Raw genomic sequence first — 13,847 nt, 5'->3', positions numbered from 1 at the left:
GGCTTCCTCATGGGAGGCCTCCGATGCGGGGTCAGGGGCGGGGGCTCTGCAGCCAGACAGCCCCAGGCTCCAGCTCATGGTGCTGCCTCGGGAAGGGGCGTAACCACCCTGTACTTAGGCGGGTGCCAATGCTCACAAGGTGTTGAGAACTGAATGGTGTCACCCCCAAAATTCCCATGTTCATGTCCTAACACCCAGTGCTTCCAAATGTGACCGTTTTTTCGAGACGGCATCTTTTAAGGGTGATGAATGTAGCACGAGGTCGTTAGGTAGGGCCGTGATCCGATGGGACTGGTGTGCTTATAAGAAGACACGAGGACGCAGGCACCCACAGAGAAGAGACCGCAGGGGAAGGGCCGTCTTCAGAGGAAGGAGAGAGGCCGCAGAAGGAACAGGTACCACCAGCACCTTGATGCTGAGCTTCCAGCCTCCAGAGTCCCGAGAACACGACTTTCCGATGCGTGAGCCCCCTGGCGGCGGCCCTTGGCTATGACAGCCCGAGCGCGCGCGCCCGTGGGGCTGCCGAGGAGACGGACAGGTTCATGCAAGTCAAGTGCGCAGAGCGCCCGGCCCGGCCCACCGCGGACACAGCCCACACGGTGGCTGGTCTGCGGGACGCGGCCACCTGCGGATGGGAGGAGGGGAAGGGGGAAGGATGTGCTCACTGGCCGAGACCTCCACGCTCCTCAGCCACTGGCTCTGCGTTCTGCAGGGCTGTCACCCCAGCCTGGCCTCGCTTCTCCTGCTCTCCCAGGACAGGACAAGTCCCACGGCCTCTGCTCAGGCTGCTCCCTCGACTGGATGAGCCCATCGGTGCATCAGACGCTGGGCACCTGCCTCCCATCTGCTGAGCGGGGTGTTCTGGGGCTGCTCTGGGCTGAGGTGAGGCAGACCCTGCGGGACTGGAGGAGTGGGGGGCAGAGCCACAGTCCCAGCCTGGCTGGTCAGGGCCGATGCAGTGGGGAGGGCGGGGCTGGGGGAGCCCCAAGGGGAGTGAGGGCGGGGCTGGAGGATGGGGCAGGTGAGCTGGGACGTGAAAGGTGAGCAGGGTGTATGGGAGGCAAGGTCAGCCCCGTTCACAGAGCAGGGCCTGAAAACCAGGCCTGAGCCTTCCCAGGGCCACGCTCCCGTGCAAGGACCCAGGTGGCCGCTGCCTGTTGTGTGTACCTGTGTGTGTCCTTCACAAAGGTGTGCACATTTGCAGTGTATGCGTCTATGTGTGCATGTGTGTGTGTGTCCTTCACAAAGGTGTGCACATTTGCAGTGTATGCGTCTATGTGTGCATGTGTGTGTGTGTCTTAGTCTAGGTGTGTGTCAGGTGTGTCTGTGTGTATGTCTGTGAGTCTTTGTGTGCACACCTGAGTTGTGTGTCTGTGTGTCTGAATCCCTGTGTGTCTGTGTTTTGGTCTGTGCCACGTGTTTGTGTCTGTGTGCGTATTTGAAGTATGTATGTGTCCATATATCTTTGTGTGCATGTAGATGTGTGTGTATGGTCTCTATGTATGTGTCTGAGGTGTGTGTATGTGTGTATCTGGTACATGCATGTCTCTCTTCTTTGCGTATGTCTGAGGTGTCTGTATATGTTTTCAGGTGTGTGTGTACATGAGTGTGGGGGATCTCTGTACATGTGTATGTATGTGTGTATATGTGTGTCTGTGATCCCTGTGTGTATGCATGTGCATATCTGAATGGTGTGTGTGTCTGTGAAGCACTGCGTGTGTATATGTGTGCGTACTCAAAGGTCGGTTTCTTAATGACTACATGCACACACAACACAATGAAGAATATAATCCATTCCATATTTTCTATATGCCTTTCCTGCTTTGGTTTTCCCCAGACTCCTTATCCCCAATCAATATAACATATAATCTACCGAATTATTCTTTGTCTGTCTTTTCTGCCATTAAAATGTAAGGGTCTTGTAGTTCTTCCTGCTGAGTCCACATGCTTAGAAACATGCTTGGCAGATATGAGGTGATCAATAAACATTTGCTTTCATAATTGTAAGGAAATTTAGAATAGACTAAGATGAGATTACTGGCTGCCTGCAATGGGAAGTGTGCATTCTTTTTATTTTTTAAAGATATTTTTAAAAGTATATTTTATTGATTATGTTGTTACAGTAGTTCCAATTTTTTCACCTTTGCTCCCCTCTGCCCAGTAACCCCCTTACCTCCAGCAATCCCACCACACTTAGTTCATGTCCATGGGTTGTGCATATAAGGTCTTTGGCTTCACTCTTTCCTATATTATTCTCAACTCCCCCTGTCTATTTTGTACCAACCGATTATGCTTCTTAGTCCCTGTACTATACCCCCCTTCCCCCCTCCAGCTGATAACCCTCCAAATAATCCCCATACCTATGATTCTGTTCCTTTTCTTGTTTGTTTAGTTGAATTTTGGTTTTATTTTTTAGATTCAGTTGTTGATAGTTGTGAGTCTGTTGTCATTTTAGTGTTCATAGTTTTGATCTTCTTTTTCTTAAATAAGTCCCTCTAACATTTCATATAATAATGGCTTGGTGATGATGAACTCCTTTAGTTTCACCTTGTCTGGGAAGACTTCATCTATCCTTCCATTCCAAAGGATAGCTTTGCTGGATAGAGTAGTCCTGGTTGCAAGTTGTGTTTCATCGCATTGAATACTGCTTGCCAGTCCCTTCCTGCCTGCAAGGTGTCCTCTGAGAAATCAGCTTGATAGTCCTATAGGCACCCCCTGTAGGCATCTCTCCGCCTCTCCCTTGTTGCTCCCAGGACTCTGTCTTTGTCTTTCACCTTTTGGCATCTCAGTCATGATGTCTTTCACCTTTGGCATCTCAATCGTGATGTGTTCTGGTGTGGTACCCTCTGGGTCCAGCTCGCCTGGGACCCTCTGTGCTTCCCGGGCCTGTATGTCCATCTCCTTTGCAAAATTTGGGAAGTTTTCCTCCTCTTTTTCAATTCTTGCTTCCTCATTCTGCTCTGGTTGATTGTTTTTTTTCTTCCATTTGTTCCAAATCATTGATTTGAACACCGGTTTCCTTCCCTTCACCATGGGTTTTGTGTGGATTTTCCTTCATTTCACTTAGCATAGCCTTCACTTCTTCTCTTATGCGCTTGCCATACTCAAGCATATCTGTCAAGCCTGTGAGCATCTTTATCACCAGTGTTTTCAATACTGCGTCTTTTAGGTTGTCTGGCTCCTCCTCATCTGTTAGGTTGGCTACCTCCTCGTCGCTTAGTTCTCCCACTGGAACTTTGATCTGTTCCCCCTTTTGGGCCATACTTCTCTGTCTCCTCATTCTGACAGGCTCCTGTGTTTGTCTGTTTCTGTCTTAGGTAGAGCTGTTCCACCTGTTATGTTGTAAGGGGCGGAGCCTTAGGGATTCGTCAGTACAGGGTGATCCATTTAACCACTGTTGTGGCACTGTATGTGGGGGAGAGGACCGAGAAGGAACAATGCCACTTGCTCAGCACTCACCCCTGTTCCAGGCACTTCTCCCACTTCCACACCAGACTGGTGCCCCTCTAGCTGCTGCCCTGGCCGTCGTTCCCAGAGTGGGTGTGTCTGCAGACATTCTAGGACCATGGGGACCCTTTAAACAAGGGGACTCTGCTGAGAGACTGGGAGTTCTGCCTCCACCCAGACCCCCACTGGGCTGCACAGTCAGAAGCAATGAGGCTTGATTTTCTCCGGTGCTGGGACCATGAGCTGCAAATTCTGGTGAGGAGCTGGGAACGCCCCCCAGGTGTCCCTCCTGACTTTTTAAAATGTGTGACTGTGCTTTCTGCCGGCCCGCCTCTGCCACCGCTGCTGCCGCCACCACACCGAATTTTCTCTGCCCCGGCTCCACCCCTCCTACCTGTCTGGATGAGTATTTCTTCTTTATATCTTTGTTTGCTGGACTTCCATGCACTTTCATTTTCTGAAACTTCTGGTTGTTTCTAGTTTTGAGGTAGTTGTATTCCTTCTTAATTGTGGAGGGACATACAGCATGTCTGTCTACGCCTCCATCTTGGCCAGAAGACTTGAAGTGTTTAAATGACTTTTTTAAATAAAGGGGAAATACAACGGGCTAAACAAACAAATGAGCAAATTAGAACCAGAGGCATGGAAAGAAGGAACAGACTGACAGTGACCAGAGTGTGGGGGGAAAGGATAAGGAGGGAAAGAAGGGGAAGGGCCTAATCAAGGAACTGTATACAGGACCCAAGGGCATGGCCAACAGGGTGGGGACTGACTGTGGGGCTGGGGAGGGGCAGGGAGAGCAATGGGGCAAAATGGAGACACCTGTAAAGGCCCAAAAAGAGTAATAAAAAAACAGTAGCGTTTCTCTCTAAAAGAGCACAAATCACAAGTATTTTACTAAAATATGTTTAATAGAGTCCTGACTGGGTGGCTCTGTTTTGTTGGTGCATCACCTGGTACTCCTAAATGTTGCAGGTTTGATCCCCAATTAGGGCACATACCTGGGTTGCAGGTTCCGTCTTGGTGTATGGGAGGAAACTGATTGATGTTTCTCACTCATATCGATGTCTCTCTCTCTCTCTCTCTCTCTCTCTCTCTCTCTCTCTCTCTCTCTCTCTCTCTCCCTTCTTCTCTAAAAATCAGTAAGCAGATCTTCAGGTGAGGATAAAAATAAATAAACCAAGTGTTTCATAGAGTGAGTACATACGAGCAATCAGTGCCTAGATCAAGAAACAGATCCTTATCAGAACCCCTAGAAAGTCCCCACTAACCCCTTCCAGTCACTCCCCCCTGAGGGTTACCAGTACCCAGATTTCTGATACCAAAGATTAGTTTTATCTGTTTCCGAATCTCATATCGATGGTATCACATAGTACATACTCGTTGTGTCTGGGCTCTTACTCAACATAATGTTTGCAGGATTCACATACATTGTGCGGAGTTGTTATTTGCTTTTTCCATTGCATAAATAATCTGCCATATATTGACCTGTTGGTGGGAATTTGGGGAGGTTCCATTGTTCAGCCATCACGAGAAGTGCTATTGGGGACATCCTTGTGTAGGTTTCATGGGCATTTGCACGTATTTCTGTTGGGGACGCCCCTGTGGAGGGGAAATGCTGGGTCCTGTGCTCAGTGTTTTCCAAGCGGTGGCCCGATTCTCCTTCCCACCAGCAGTGTCTCAGAATTCCAGTTGCTCCACATCCTAACCAACACTTGATTGTCTTTAAAAAACAATTATTGATATAAAGCATACGCAATATAAAATTTACTCTCTTAACTATTTTTTAAAAGACTTTATTTATTTGTTTTCAGAGAGAGGGGAAGACAGGGAGAGAATCATTAATGTGTGGTTGCCTCTCACACACCCCCAACCAGGGACCTGGCCCACAACCCAGACACGTACCCTGAGTGGGAATCAAACCCGTGACCCTTTACTTCACAAGCCAGTGCTCAATTCACTGAGCCAGACCAGCCAAGACCTTCCCTGACCCTTTTAATACCACTACTAAGAAGTTTTAAGCTATGTACATTTTTTGTATCGTATTTCTGTTGGACTCGCTGATCTAAATGGTGGGGAGCATAATAGCTGTTTGGGGGCTCTTGGGGGACGAGACATGAGTCAGTGACCCCAAAGAGACAGTATTTGTCTTTTTGTGACTGGCTGTTTTCACTTACTGCAATGTTCTCAACACTTGATATTCTTAAAATTTTTTATTATTATTTTCACCAGAGTGGTATAGCATTGCAAGTTTTATTTGCATTTCCCTGACAGTTACGGAAGTCTGCCACCTCTCTATGTGCTTAGTGGCCCTTATTGGGTTGTCTGCCTCTTTTTCTCATTGATTTTTGGAAGATCTTTATATAGTCTTGACATACTCTGGGTAAGTCCTTTGTTACGTACACACATCGGGAAATATCTTCTCCTGCCAAAGGGTTTCATTTATAAATAGAAATATTTTAAACTATTTCTATTAAAATATTTTAAAATGTTCCCCTCCCCCCCCAAATGATAATAATACATGTTCTTCAAAATAATCAAGCAGATAGAAGGTAGTGGTAGAACCAAACCTGACAGCTCTCTCCCTGCTGATGTAAAGTCAATACACAACAATATATTTAGCGCCAATGGTTCATGTTTTCTCACTTAACAGTGTACCTAATCAAATTGTCCCCCATGTTACAGGGGAGGAACCTGAGACACACAGCGGTAACGTGACTTGCTTGATATAACACCCTCAGTAAGTCACTGAGCCTGGCTTTGAACCCAGGAATCCCTGTGACATCAGCCACTCCAAGGAACTTCATGTTTCCATTCATGACCTTCGGCTCAGAGGGCTGTGAACTGTTTAAGAATCGGTCCCTGCCACACCCTTCTTTTCGAAGATGCCTTTTCTGGGCTCCAGCCAGCTCCTGCGGGCGGGGTGCATCATCATTTCTGGATCTTGATCTCAGAGTATGTGGTGGCCTCCTGTGTCTGAGGGTTGAGCGCAGCACAAAGGAGCTCATCCTCTGATGTGGGGGCGGCCACTGCTGGGGGCAGGTGGCTGGAGGAGGATTTGTTCAGGTGACACTGAGTGGGACGAGAGGAGGGTATCAGAGCCAGCCTTTGGCATCAGGAGAGGGGAAGTTGGGGCATGAAGGGGTCTTATCCATTTATCGATTTTCACACCCATTTCCTGAGGTTCATTCACTAACTCACTCTCTCCCTCCCTCATAATAGCTTCTTCTTATTACTCATCTCACTGAATCCTTATGACATCTCTCCATGCATACAACTGTTATCCTTGTGGTAGAAAAGCTGATCTCCTGTTTCTTTCTACTATTTTTTTTTTAAGAGAGGGAGAGAGACATTGATGTGTGGTTGCCTCTCACACACACTCCCCAACTGGGACCTGGCCCGCATCCCAGGCACGTGCCCTGACTGGGAATTGAACCAGCGCCCCTTTGGTTTGCAGGCTGGAGCTCCATCCACTGAGCAAACCAGCCAAGACCCTTTCTGCTTCTTTTTATTGCCACTACTGGAAAGTTTTAAGGTACGTATGTTGTGCGTATCGTATTTCCCTTGGACTTGCTGATCTAAAGGTTGGGGAGCACGCTGCTGTTTAGGGAGTGTTTAGGGGACGAGAGATGGAGTCAGTGACCCCAGAGAGACAGTGAGAGCCCAACTGGAAAGGAACAAGTGGAGAAAAGCTTTGCTACAAGGGAATTGGGACAGGACTTGTTCAATTACTCGCTATGGGGGACGGAGGAGAAGGCAGTTCTGAGATCTGAGAGACTGTGCTGGGAATCCAGGGAAGGACCACGTTTGGGGTGGAGATGAGGAACTCAGTTTTTCACCACAGGGACACTGGATGGAACTCTGCCCATGACACTCACCTGGGAGATGTCTTTCTGGCTCTCTGCCTTCTCTGCCCATTTCTTCCTGTAGGTCCTCACTCTGAGGAGAGAGACGGGGCCTTTCAGCCCAGCTGGCTGGCAGCTGGGAGCCAGGAAGGCCTTACTGGGGCAGGACACGGGGGCTACTGTCTGGCTGCGGGGGCTGTGACGGGAACATACGTCCCTCCTCCCAGACAGCGGGAACCAGATGTTGGGAACACACTCAACACCTAGCCAAGAGGTCAGGAGGCTAACTTCCTGATGCCGCCTCACCTTGTCCTTTTCCTGGTTTTATCACGTGTCAGGGCTCTGGGCTTTCAATTTGTGAGATTCTTTGGGTCCCCGCCCACACACACCACGATCGCCTCCTGAGCCTTCGCCCAGACTGGGGCTGCCCCTCACTCACATGATGAGGACGAGGCAGACAGCGAGCAGGGCTGTGACACCAGCTCCCCTGATGGCTCCCTGAATCACACCTGTCATGTATCCTGGTCTCCCTGCAGACATGAGATACCCTGGGGTGAGCTCCTGTTTCCCTAGGCAGGCTCCTGAGCACCCCACCTTCTGGGATCTGTGCCAACGAGTGTGCCCATTCCATCCAGGATGCCTCTGCCCCCCCACCCCTTCATATGATTGCAGCCTCCAGGGCCCCAGCCCACTCCCCAGCCAAACGGCTCATGGGCCTGGACTCCATTCTGCCTTTGCCCCAAGTCAGGCCTCTGTCTCTCCCACTCCGTGTCTTCTAGGACCCAGGCGTGTGCGCCCCCTTCCCTGGGCACCGCCCCTCACGTCCCCTGACCTGGAAGTAACAGGACAGTCACTGTTCGTTCCCCGTGGGCATTCTGGGCCTCACACGCGAGCCTGAGGCTGGAGCTAAGGTCCCCGCTGAGGCTCAGGGAGCTGTGGGCCCAGGGCCCCGCTGAATGGAAGGCGACCGTGTGGGCGTGGGAGGCGTCGCTGTGGTTTCCCTCCAGCAGCCGCTCCCCCAGCCGCCAGCGCAGCGAGGGGCCCGGCTGGGCTTGGGAGGAGCAGTTGCAGCGCAGACTCTTGCCCTCCCAGGAGCAGGCGGGTCCCAGCAGCTGTGGGGGGTCTGCGGGGAGAAACAGGAGAGGAATCGGAGGAGCCTCCCTCCTCCCCAGGACCCGACGGTCCTGCCCCAGGTGTGTTCCAACTCACCTTTTACAAGGAGGGTCAGGGAGGCTTCCAGGGAGGCCCCCCGATGCTGCTGAGCTCGGCAGACGTATTCCCCATGGTCCCCCAGTTCCACCCGCGGCAGCTGCAGGACCCCAGTCTCCGAGGGGCTCAGGTCCAGGCTCCCCCGGGTCCACCTTACTCTGCTGGGGGGGTTGCTGTCGGCCTTACAGACAAGGCGCAGCCCCTGGCCCTCCTGGGCTCGGAGAGATGAGCCGTTGGGCAGAAGTTCAGGTCCTGGCAAGACAGACAGAGTGAGGCCCCAGCTCTGAGGTGCCCCTGCTCCCCCGTCTGTGCGTCTGTCCCTCTGCAGCTCTAGCTCTCCCTGCACCGCTCGGGCCCTCTGTCTGTCAGCCTCTCTCTCTTGGTCTACATGAGTCTGTCTCTCTCTCCTCCCCTCCTCCCTTCTTATATCACGTAGAACAGTTTCTTCTCTTCCATAATCTGATGGGCATATTCTGTGTGGGCTCAGACCCAAAGGGTCGGGGGTGGGAGCAGACACTACGGCCTCTCCAGGAGGCGTCCGAGCGTTTGTCTGAACTCCCTGGTTCCCATTCCTCCTGCCTTGGCCAACACTGCCCGTGCGGATCCCGGAGTTTTCTGTTCAAGCCTTGCCATTTTTGCCTGTCCATAGCGATTCCCTAAGACCTGTCTAATTCAGCTGTGACCGAGAGCTCACAGTCTCATGGACGAGACACCCCAAAACAGGTGCTCACAGAGCCAGAAGACGTGTTTTGTGATGGGGTGTTCATTGGGTTGAGGGAGCCCTGAGGACAGGAATTCAGTGAGACTGTCAGGCAGGGAGGGCTTCCTGGAAGAGGTGAGGCTTAAGCAGAACATGAGAATGGGGTGTGGGAGGAGCTGGCCAGGGGAGGGTGCTGGCATAGAGGGACCATGTGAGAGGAAGGACAGAGAGCAGCTACAGCTGGGGTGTGGTCTCGCCTGGCCGGCTGCATGGGAAGCAAGCAGTCCTGTGAGGCCTGAGTGAGTGGCCATTATTTTTGGAGGTGCTGTTGACATGAGGCTACTACTAGGAGAAATCAAGGGAGATTTTAAAAGTAATATTATACATTGGCAGTTATAATATTGTAATAATTGTTGATGGTGCCGGGTGGTGACCAGATTTATCGAGAGGATCAAGTTGTAAGTTCTATAAATGTCTACCCTCCATGCTGTACCCCTGAAACTAATCAACTATTGAATGTCACGTGGTTTCTTGTGAGAAGGTCGGGGTAGGGGAGGCCAGTTTGTAGGCTGAGGAGTAAGGCCTCTCAGGTGGCCTCAGTCTGTCTCCGAGCTGAGCCCTGAAACCCCAGCTCTGCTCTGAAGGGCACAGGGAGACAGACCCCACCTTCTCCACCTCCCGGACCGGAGAGATTGCACCCTACCTCTGCCTTCTCTGGACACGCTGATGGTCAGGTTCCGGAGTGCATCTGCACAGGGAGACATAATTGTTCCCTTTTCAGCAGCAGAGAGGCGGGTGTTGATCCTTCCACCCAAAACTTAAACACAGGAAGGGGGTGAAACCAAGTGTCCTCTTGCCTTCCTCCACCGCTCCGGCTTGCAGGGCAGCACCCGGTATCCCAGGCCCTATGCCCCCAACTCCCACCGCCCGAGGGACCCGGTGTCCTGACCGGACACTCACAGGACACGTTGAGCTGGATGGTCTTCTCCACGATCCCAGCATCTCGCAAGGTCACTCGACAGGTGAGGTTGGTGCCGTGGTGCTGGGGCCCTGGGGTGAAGGTGACCGTGGAGGGGTTGGGGGTCCTGGGACCCACTAAGCTGTCCATGACCCCAATCCAGGAGACGATGAGTGGTGCCTCTCTCTGACAGGCCCATGACATTGTACAGGTAATGTTCTTGGGGTGGCCAGATTCTAGGGTCCCCTGGATGTGGATGTCAGGTGTCGGTGTCAGATCTGCAGAGGAGAGAGACAGAGACCCAGGTTCTGGAGGTGGGGTCCCTGAGTGTGCCCCTAACAGCAGCCTCTGTGCCAGGCCACCATAGGGTCCAGTCCCCATTGGTCCCCCTGAGTCCTTCCCAGAATGAGAAGGAGGAGGTTCCTTTCCAGCCGGGAGCCCTAGGACCCGTCCATGCGGCCTCTCCTTGGCCCCATTCCTTACCTGTCACACGTAGAGAGAGCTTGTTCTGTAGGTAATTATATCTCGCATAGGACCCTCGCTCAATCCTAAAGAAGTATCTCCCCGTGTCCTTTTTCTGTGCGTCTCTGATGAACAGGGAGCAGTTGAAGGTTGTGGGGCTCCCAACGAGGAGGAATCGGCCCTGGGTCTCCTCCTTCACTTTACGATCAGGGTTGTTCGTGGCCACTGGAGCAACCTGGTTTGTATTGGCCCCTTCCCGGAACCAGTAGCCATGAGCTGGGGTAGAGTCGGTCCAGCCGACCTGGGGGTAGGACACAGTGCAGGGCACGGAGACACACTGGCCCTCCTGCACCGTCACGGACTCCGGCACTTGCAGCTGGAATCCGTCATCCTGGGCCAGGGACCCTGTGGGAAAAGGTGAGTCAGCCGCAGGTGCCACCCCAGCCCATCGGCTCTCCCCCCGGGCACTCACCTGCCCACAGCAGGGCCAGCAGCAGCCGCAGCATCTTTGGGGTACGTGTCGGTGACCTCGGTGTCACAGGACTGAGAGGAAGCCCAACAGGAAGCCAGAGTGAAGTGAGGAAGATGATGATCACGGAGGAGGAAGTGGGCGGCCATGTGGTGGAGCCGGCCTGGCCCTTGGAGAACAAGTGCTTCCGCTTTCCAGATGGGGTCCCGGTGAGGGCCCCACATGCTTAGGAGGACCCGGCCCCTTCTTCTGGTTCCCTGTCCTCTCTTGTCCCTCGGGCACTACTGCCCGCACAGGAAAGCAAGCACTGCCTGGCCAGTCACAGCTTCTATATGGTGCAGAGGATCAGTCCCTCGAGTGCGGGACTCAGGAGGGGCTGCTGGGGGACCGGCAAGGCAGCAAATCTGATGTAGGTCCTCGAGGTGGACAGGGGGGATGAACAAATGAATAAACTCACAGCCCACCAGTTAGAGCACCTACTCCCTCAAGCGTGTGGGGTCCAAGGAGAGACTGTGGCCGGCTTTGTCCCTGTCCCTGAGAATGTCCCTAATGCCATAGGAGGAGGCAGAGGGGCCCAGGCCATTCCAGCTGCCTGTGGTCCAGGGTGTGAGGGTCGATCACAGGCAGGAGCTTATAGGAAACCTGGCTGCTCTGGGCAGGAGACGGTGAGTTCCCAGGTATGAATGGCCAGAGCAGGTGGGACCAGGAGACCGAGGGCGTCACCAGCATTGACACTGCAGGAGATCCTGGGCTTCCTGGCTTGCTCTAAGCCCCCCGGCCCAGGCGTCGCTGGTGTTGATTCAGAGGAAGACATTAGGAGGAAGTCCAGTTTTGGAGTCAGGTGAGCCTGGCTCTCCTGCCCTCCAAGCCTCGGTTTCCTCATCTGTCACAGGGAGGCATCACGATTCTCAGCCCTCGTCTGTGGGAGACTCCTCTGTAAGCTCAGGTGCCTGGCCCTGCCCACCCCTCAGGGGTCATTCTGAGCCCAGCCTTTGGGGAAAAGCTCCTGGTGGCTCCTGGTGGCCGGCTCTGCCCTGCGGCTTCCTCGTGGGAGGCCTCCGATGCGGGGTCAGGGGCGGGGACTCTGCAGCCAGACAGCCCCAGGCTCCAGCTCACGGTGCTGCCTCGGGAAGGGGCATAACCACCCTGGACTTAGTCAGGTGCCAATGCTCACAAGGTGTTGAGAACTGAATGGTGTCCCCCCCAAAATTCACATGTTCATGTCCTAACGCCCAGTGCTTCCAAATGTGACTGGTTTAGGAGACGGCGTCTTTAAGGGTGATGAAGGTAGCACGAGGTCGTTAGGTTGGGCCGTGATCCGACGGAACTGGTGTGCTTATAAGAAGACACGAGGACGCAGGCGCCCACAGAGAAGAGACCGCAGGGGAAGGGCCGTCTTCAGAGGAAGGAGAGAGGCCGCAGAAGGAACCAGTCCCACCAGCACCTTGATGCTGAGCTTCCAGCCTCCAGAGTCCCGAGAACACGACTTTCCGATGCGTGAGCCCCCTGGCGGCGGCCCTTGGCTATGACAGCCCGAGCGCGCGCGCCCGTGGGGCTGCCGAGGAGACGGGCAGGTTCATGCGAGTCAAGTGCGCAGAGCGCCCGGCCCGGCCCACCGCGGACACAGCCCACACGGTGGCTGGTCTGCGGGACGCGGCCACCTGCGGATGGGAGGAGGGGAAGGGGGAAGGATGTGCTCACTGGCCGAGACCTCCACTGTCCTAGACACCGGCTCTGTGCTCTGCAGCGCTGTCACCCCAGCCTGGCCTCGCTTCTCCTGCTCTCCCAGGACAGGACAAGCCCCACGGCCTCTGCTCAGGCTGCTCCCTCGGCTGGATGAGCCCATCGGTGCATCTGACGCTGGGCACCTGCCTCCCATCTGCTGAGCGGGGTGTTCTGGGGGCTGCGCTGGGCTGAGGTGAGGCAGACCCCGCGGGACTGGAGGAGTGGGGGGCAGAGCCGCAGTCCCAGCCTGGCTGGTCAGGGCCGATGCAGTGGGGAGGGCAGGGCTGGGGGAGCCCCAAGGGGAGTGAGGGCGGGGCTGGAGGATGGGGCAGGAGAGCCCGGATGTGAAAGGTTTGCAGCGTGTATGGGAGGCAAAGTCAGCCCCGTTCACAGAGCAGGGCCTGAGAACCAGGCCTGAGACTTCCCAGGGCCACGCTCCCGTGCGAGGGCCCAGGTGGCTGCTGACCGTTGTGTGTACGTGTGTGTCCTTCACAAGGTGTGCACATTTGTGGTATGTGCGTCTGTATTTGTGTGTGTGTGTCTGAGTCTAGGTGTGTGTCAGGTGTGTGTGTGTGTATGTCTGTGGGTGTTTGTGTGCACACCTGAGTTGTGTGTCTGAGTCTCTGTGTGTCTGTGTTTTGGTCTCTGTGCCAGGTGTTTTTTTCTGTGTGTGTATTTGAAGTATGTATGTGTTCATATATATTTGTGTGCATGTATATGTGTGTGTATATGGTCTCTACGTTTGTGTCTGAGGTGTGTGTGTGTATCTGGTACGTGCATGTCTCTTTTCTGTGTTATGTCTGAGGTTTCTGTGTGTGTGTGTTTTCAGGTGTGTGTGTACGTGAGTGTGGGGCATCTCTGTACATGTGTATGTATGTGTGTATATGTGTGTCTGTGGTCTCTGTGTATGCATGTGCATATCTGAATTGTGCGTGTGTCTGTGAAGCACCGTGTGTGTATATGTGTGCGTACTCAAAGGTTGGTTTCTTAATGACTATGTTCACACACAACACAGTGAGAAAATATAATCTA

General features: G+C 53.4%; 1 protein-coding gene across 1 annotated transcript; it reads right to left on the bottom strand.

The window, feature by feature from the left end:
- Nucleotides 1–6,378: 6,378 nt before the first annotated feature.
- Nucleotides 6,379–11,170, bottom strand: LOC149995195 (sialic acid-binding Ig-like lectin 5). The gene is made up of 9 exons (XM_090259144.1): nucleotides 11,094–11,170; nucleotides 10,643–11,026; nucleotides 10,162–10,437; nucleotides 9,905–9,949; nucleotides 8,502–8,753; nucleotides 8,125–8,415; nucleotides 7,732–7,822; nucleotides 7,326–7,386; nucleotides 6,379–6,519 (listed from the first exon to the last, which is right to left on the bottom strand). Exons 1-9 carry the CDS (start codon nucleotides 11,125–11,127, stop codon nucleotides 6,379–6,381), a joined length of 1,575 nt encoding a protein of 524 aa, XP_090115270.1. The 5' UTR covers nucleotides 11,128–11,170.
- Nucleotides 11,171–13,847: the final 2,677 nt, after the last annotated feature.

Source organism: Furipterus horrens, unplaced genomic scaffold, assembly GCF_987537825.1.
Source record: "Furipterus horrens unplaced genomic scaffold, mFurHor1.1.pri manual_scaffold_13, whole genome shotgun sequence".
Lineage (NCBI taxonomy): Eukaryota > Metazoa > Chordata > Mammalia > Chiroptera > Furipteridae > Furipterus > Furipterus horrens.
Note: the sequence above shows the minus strand (reverse complement) of the source record. Positions and strands in the feature narration are given on the sequence as shown.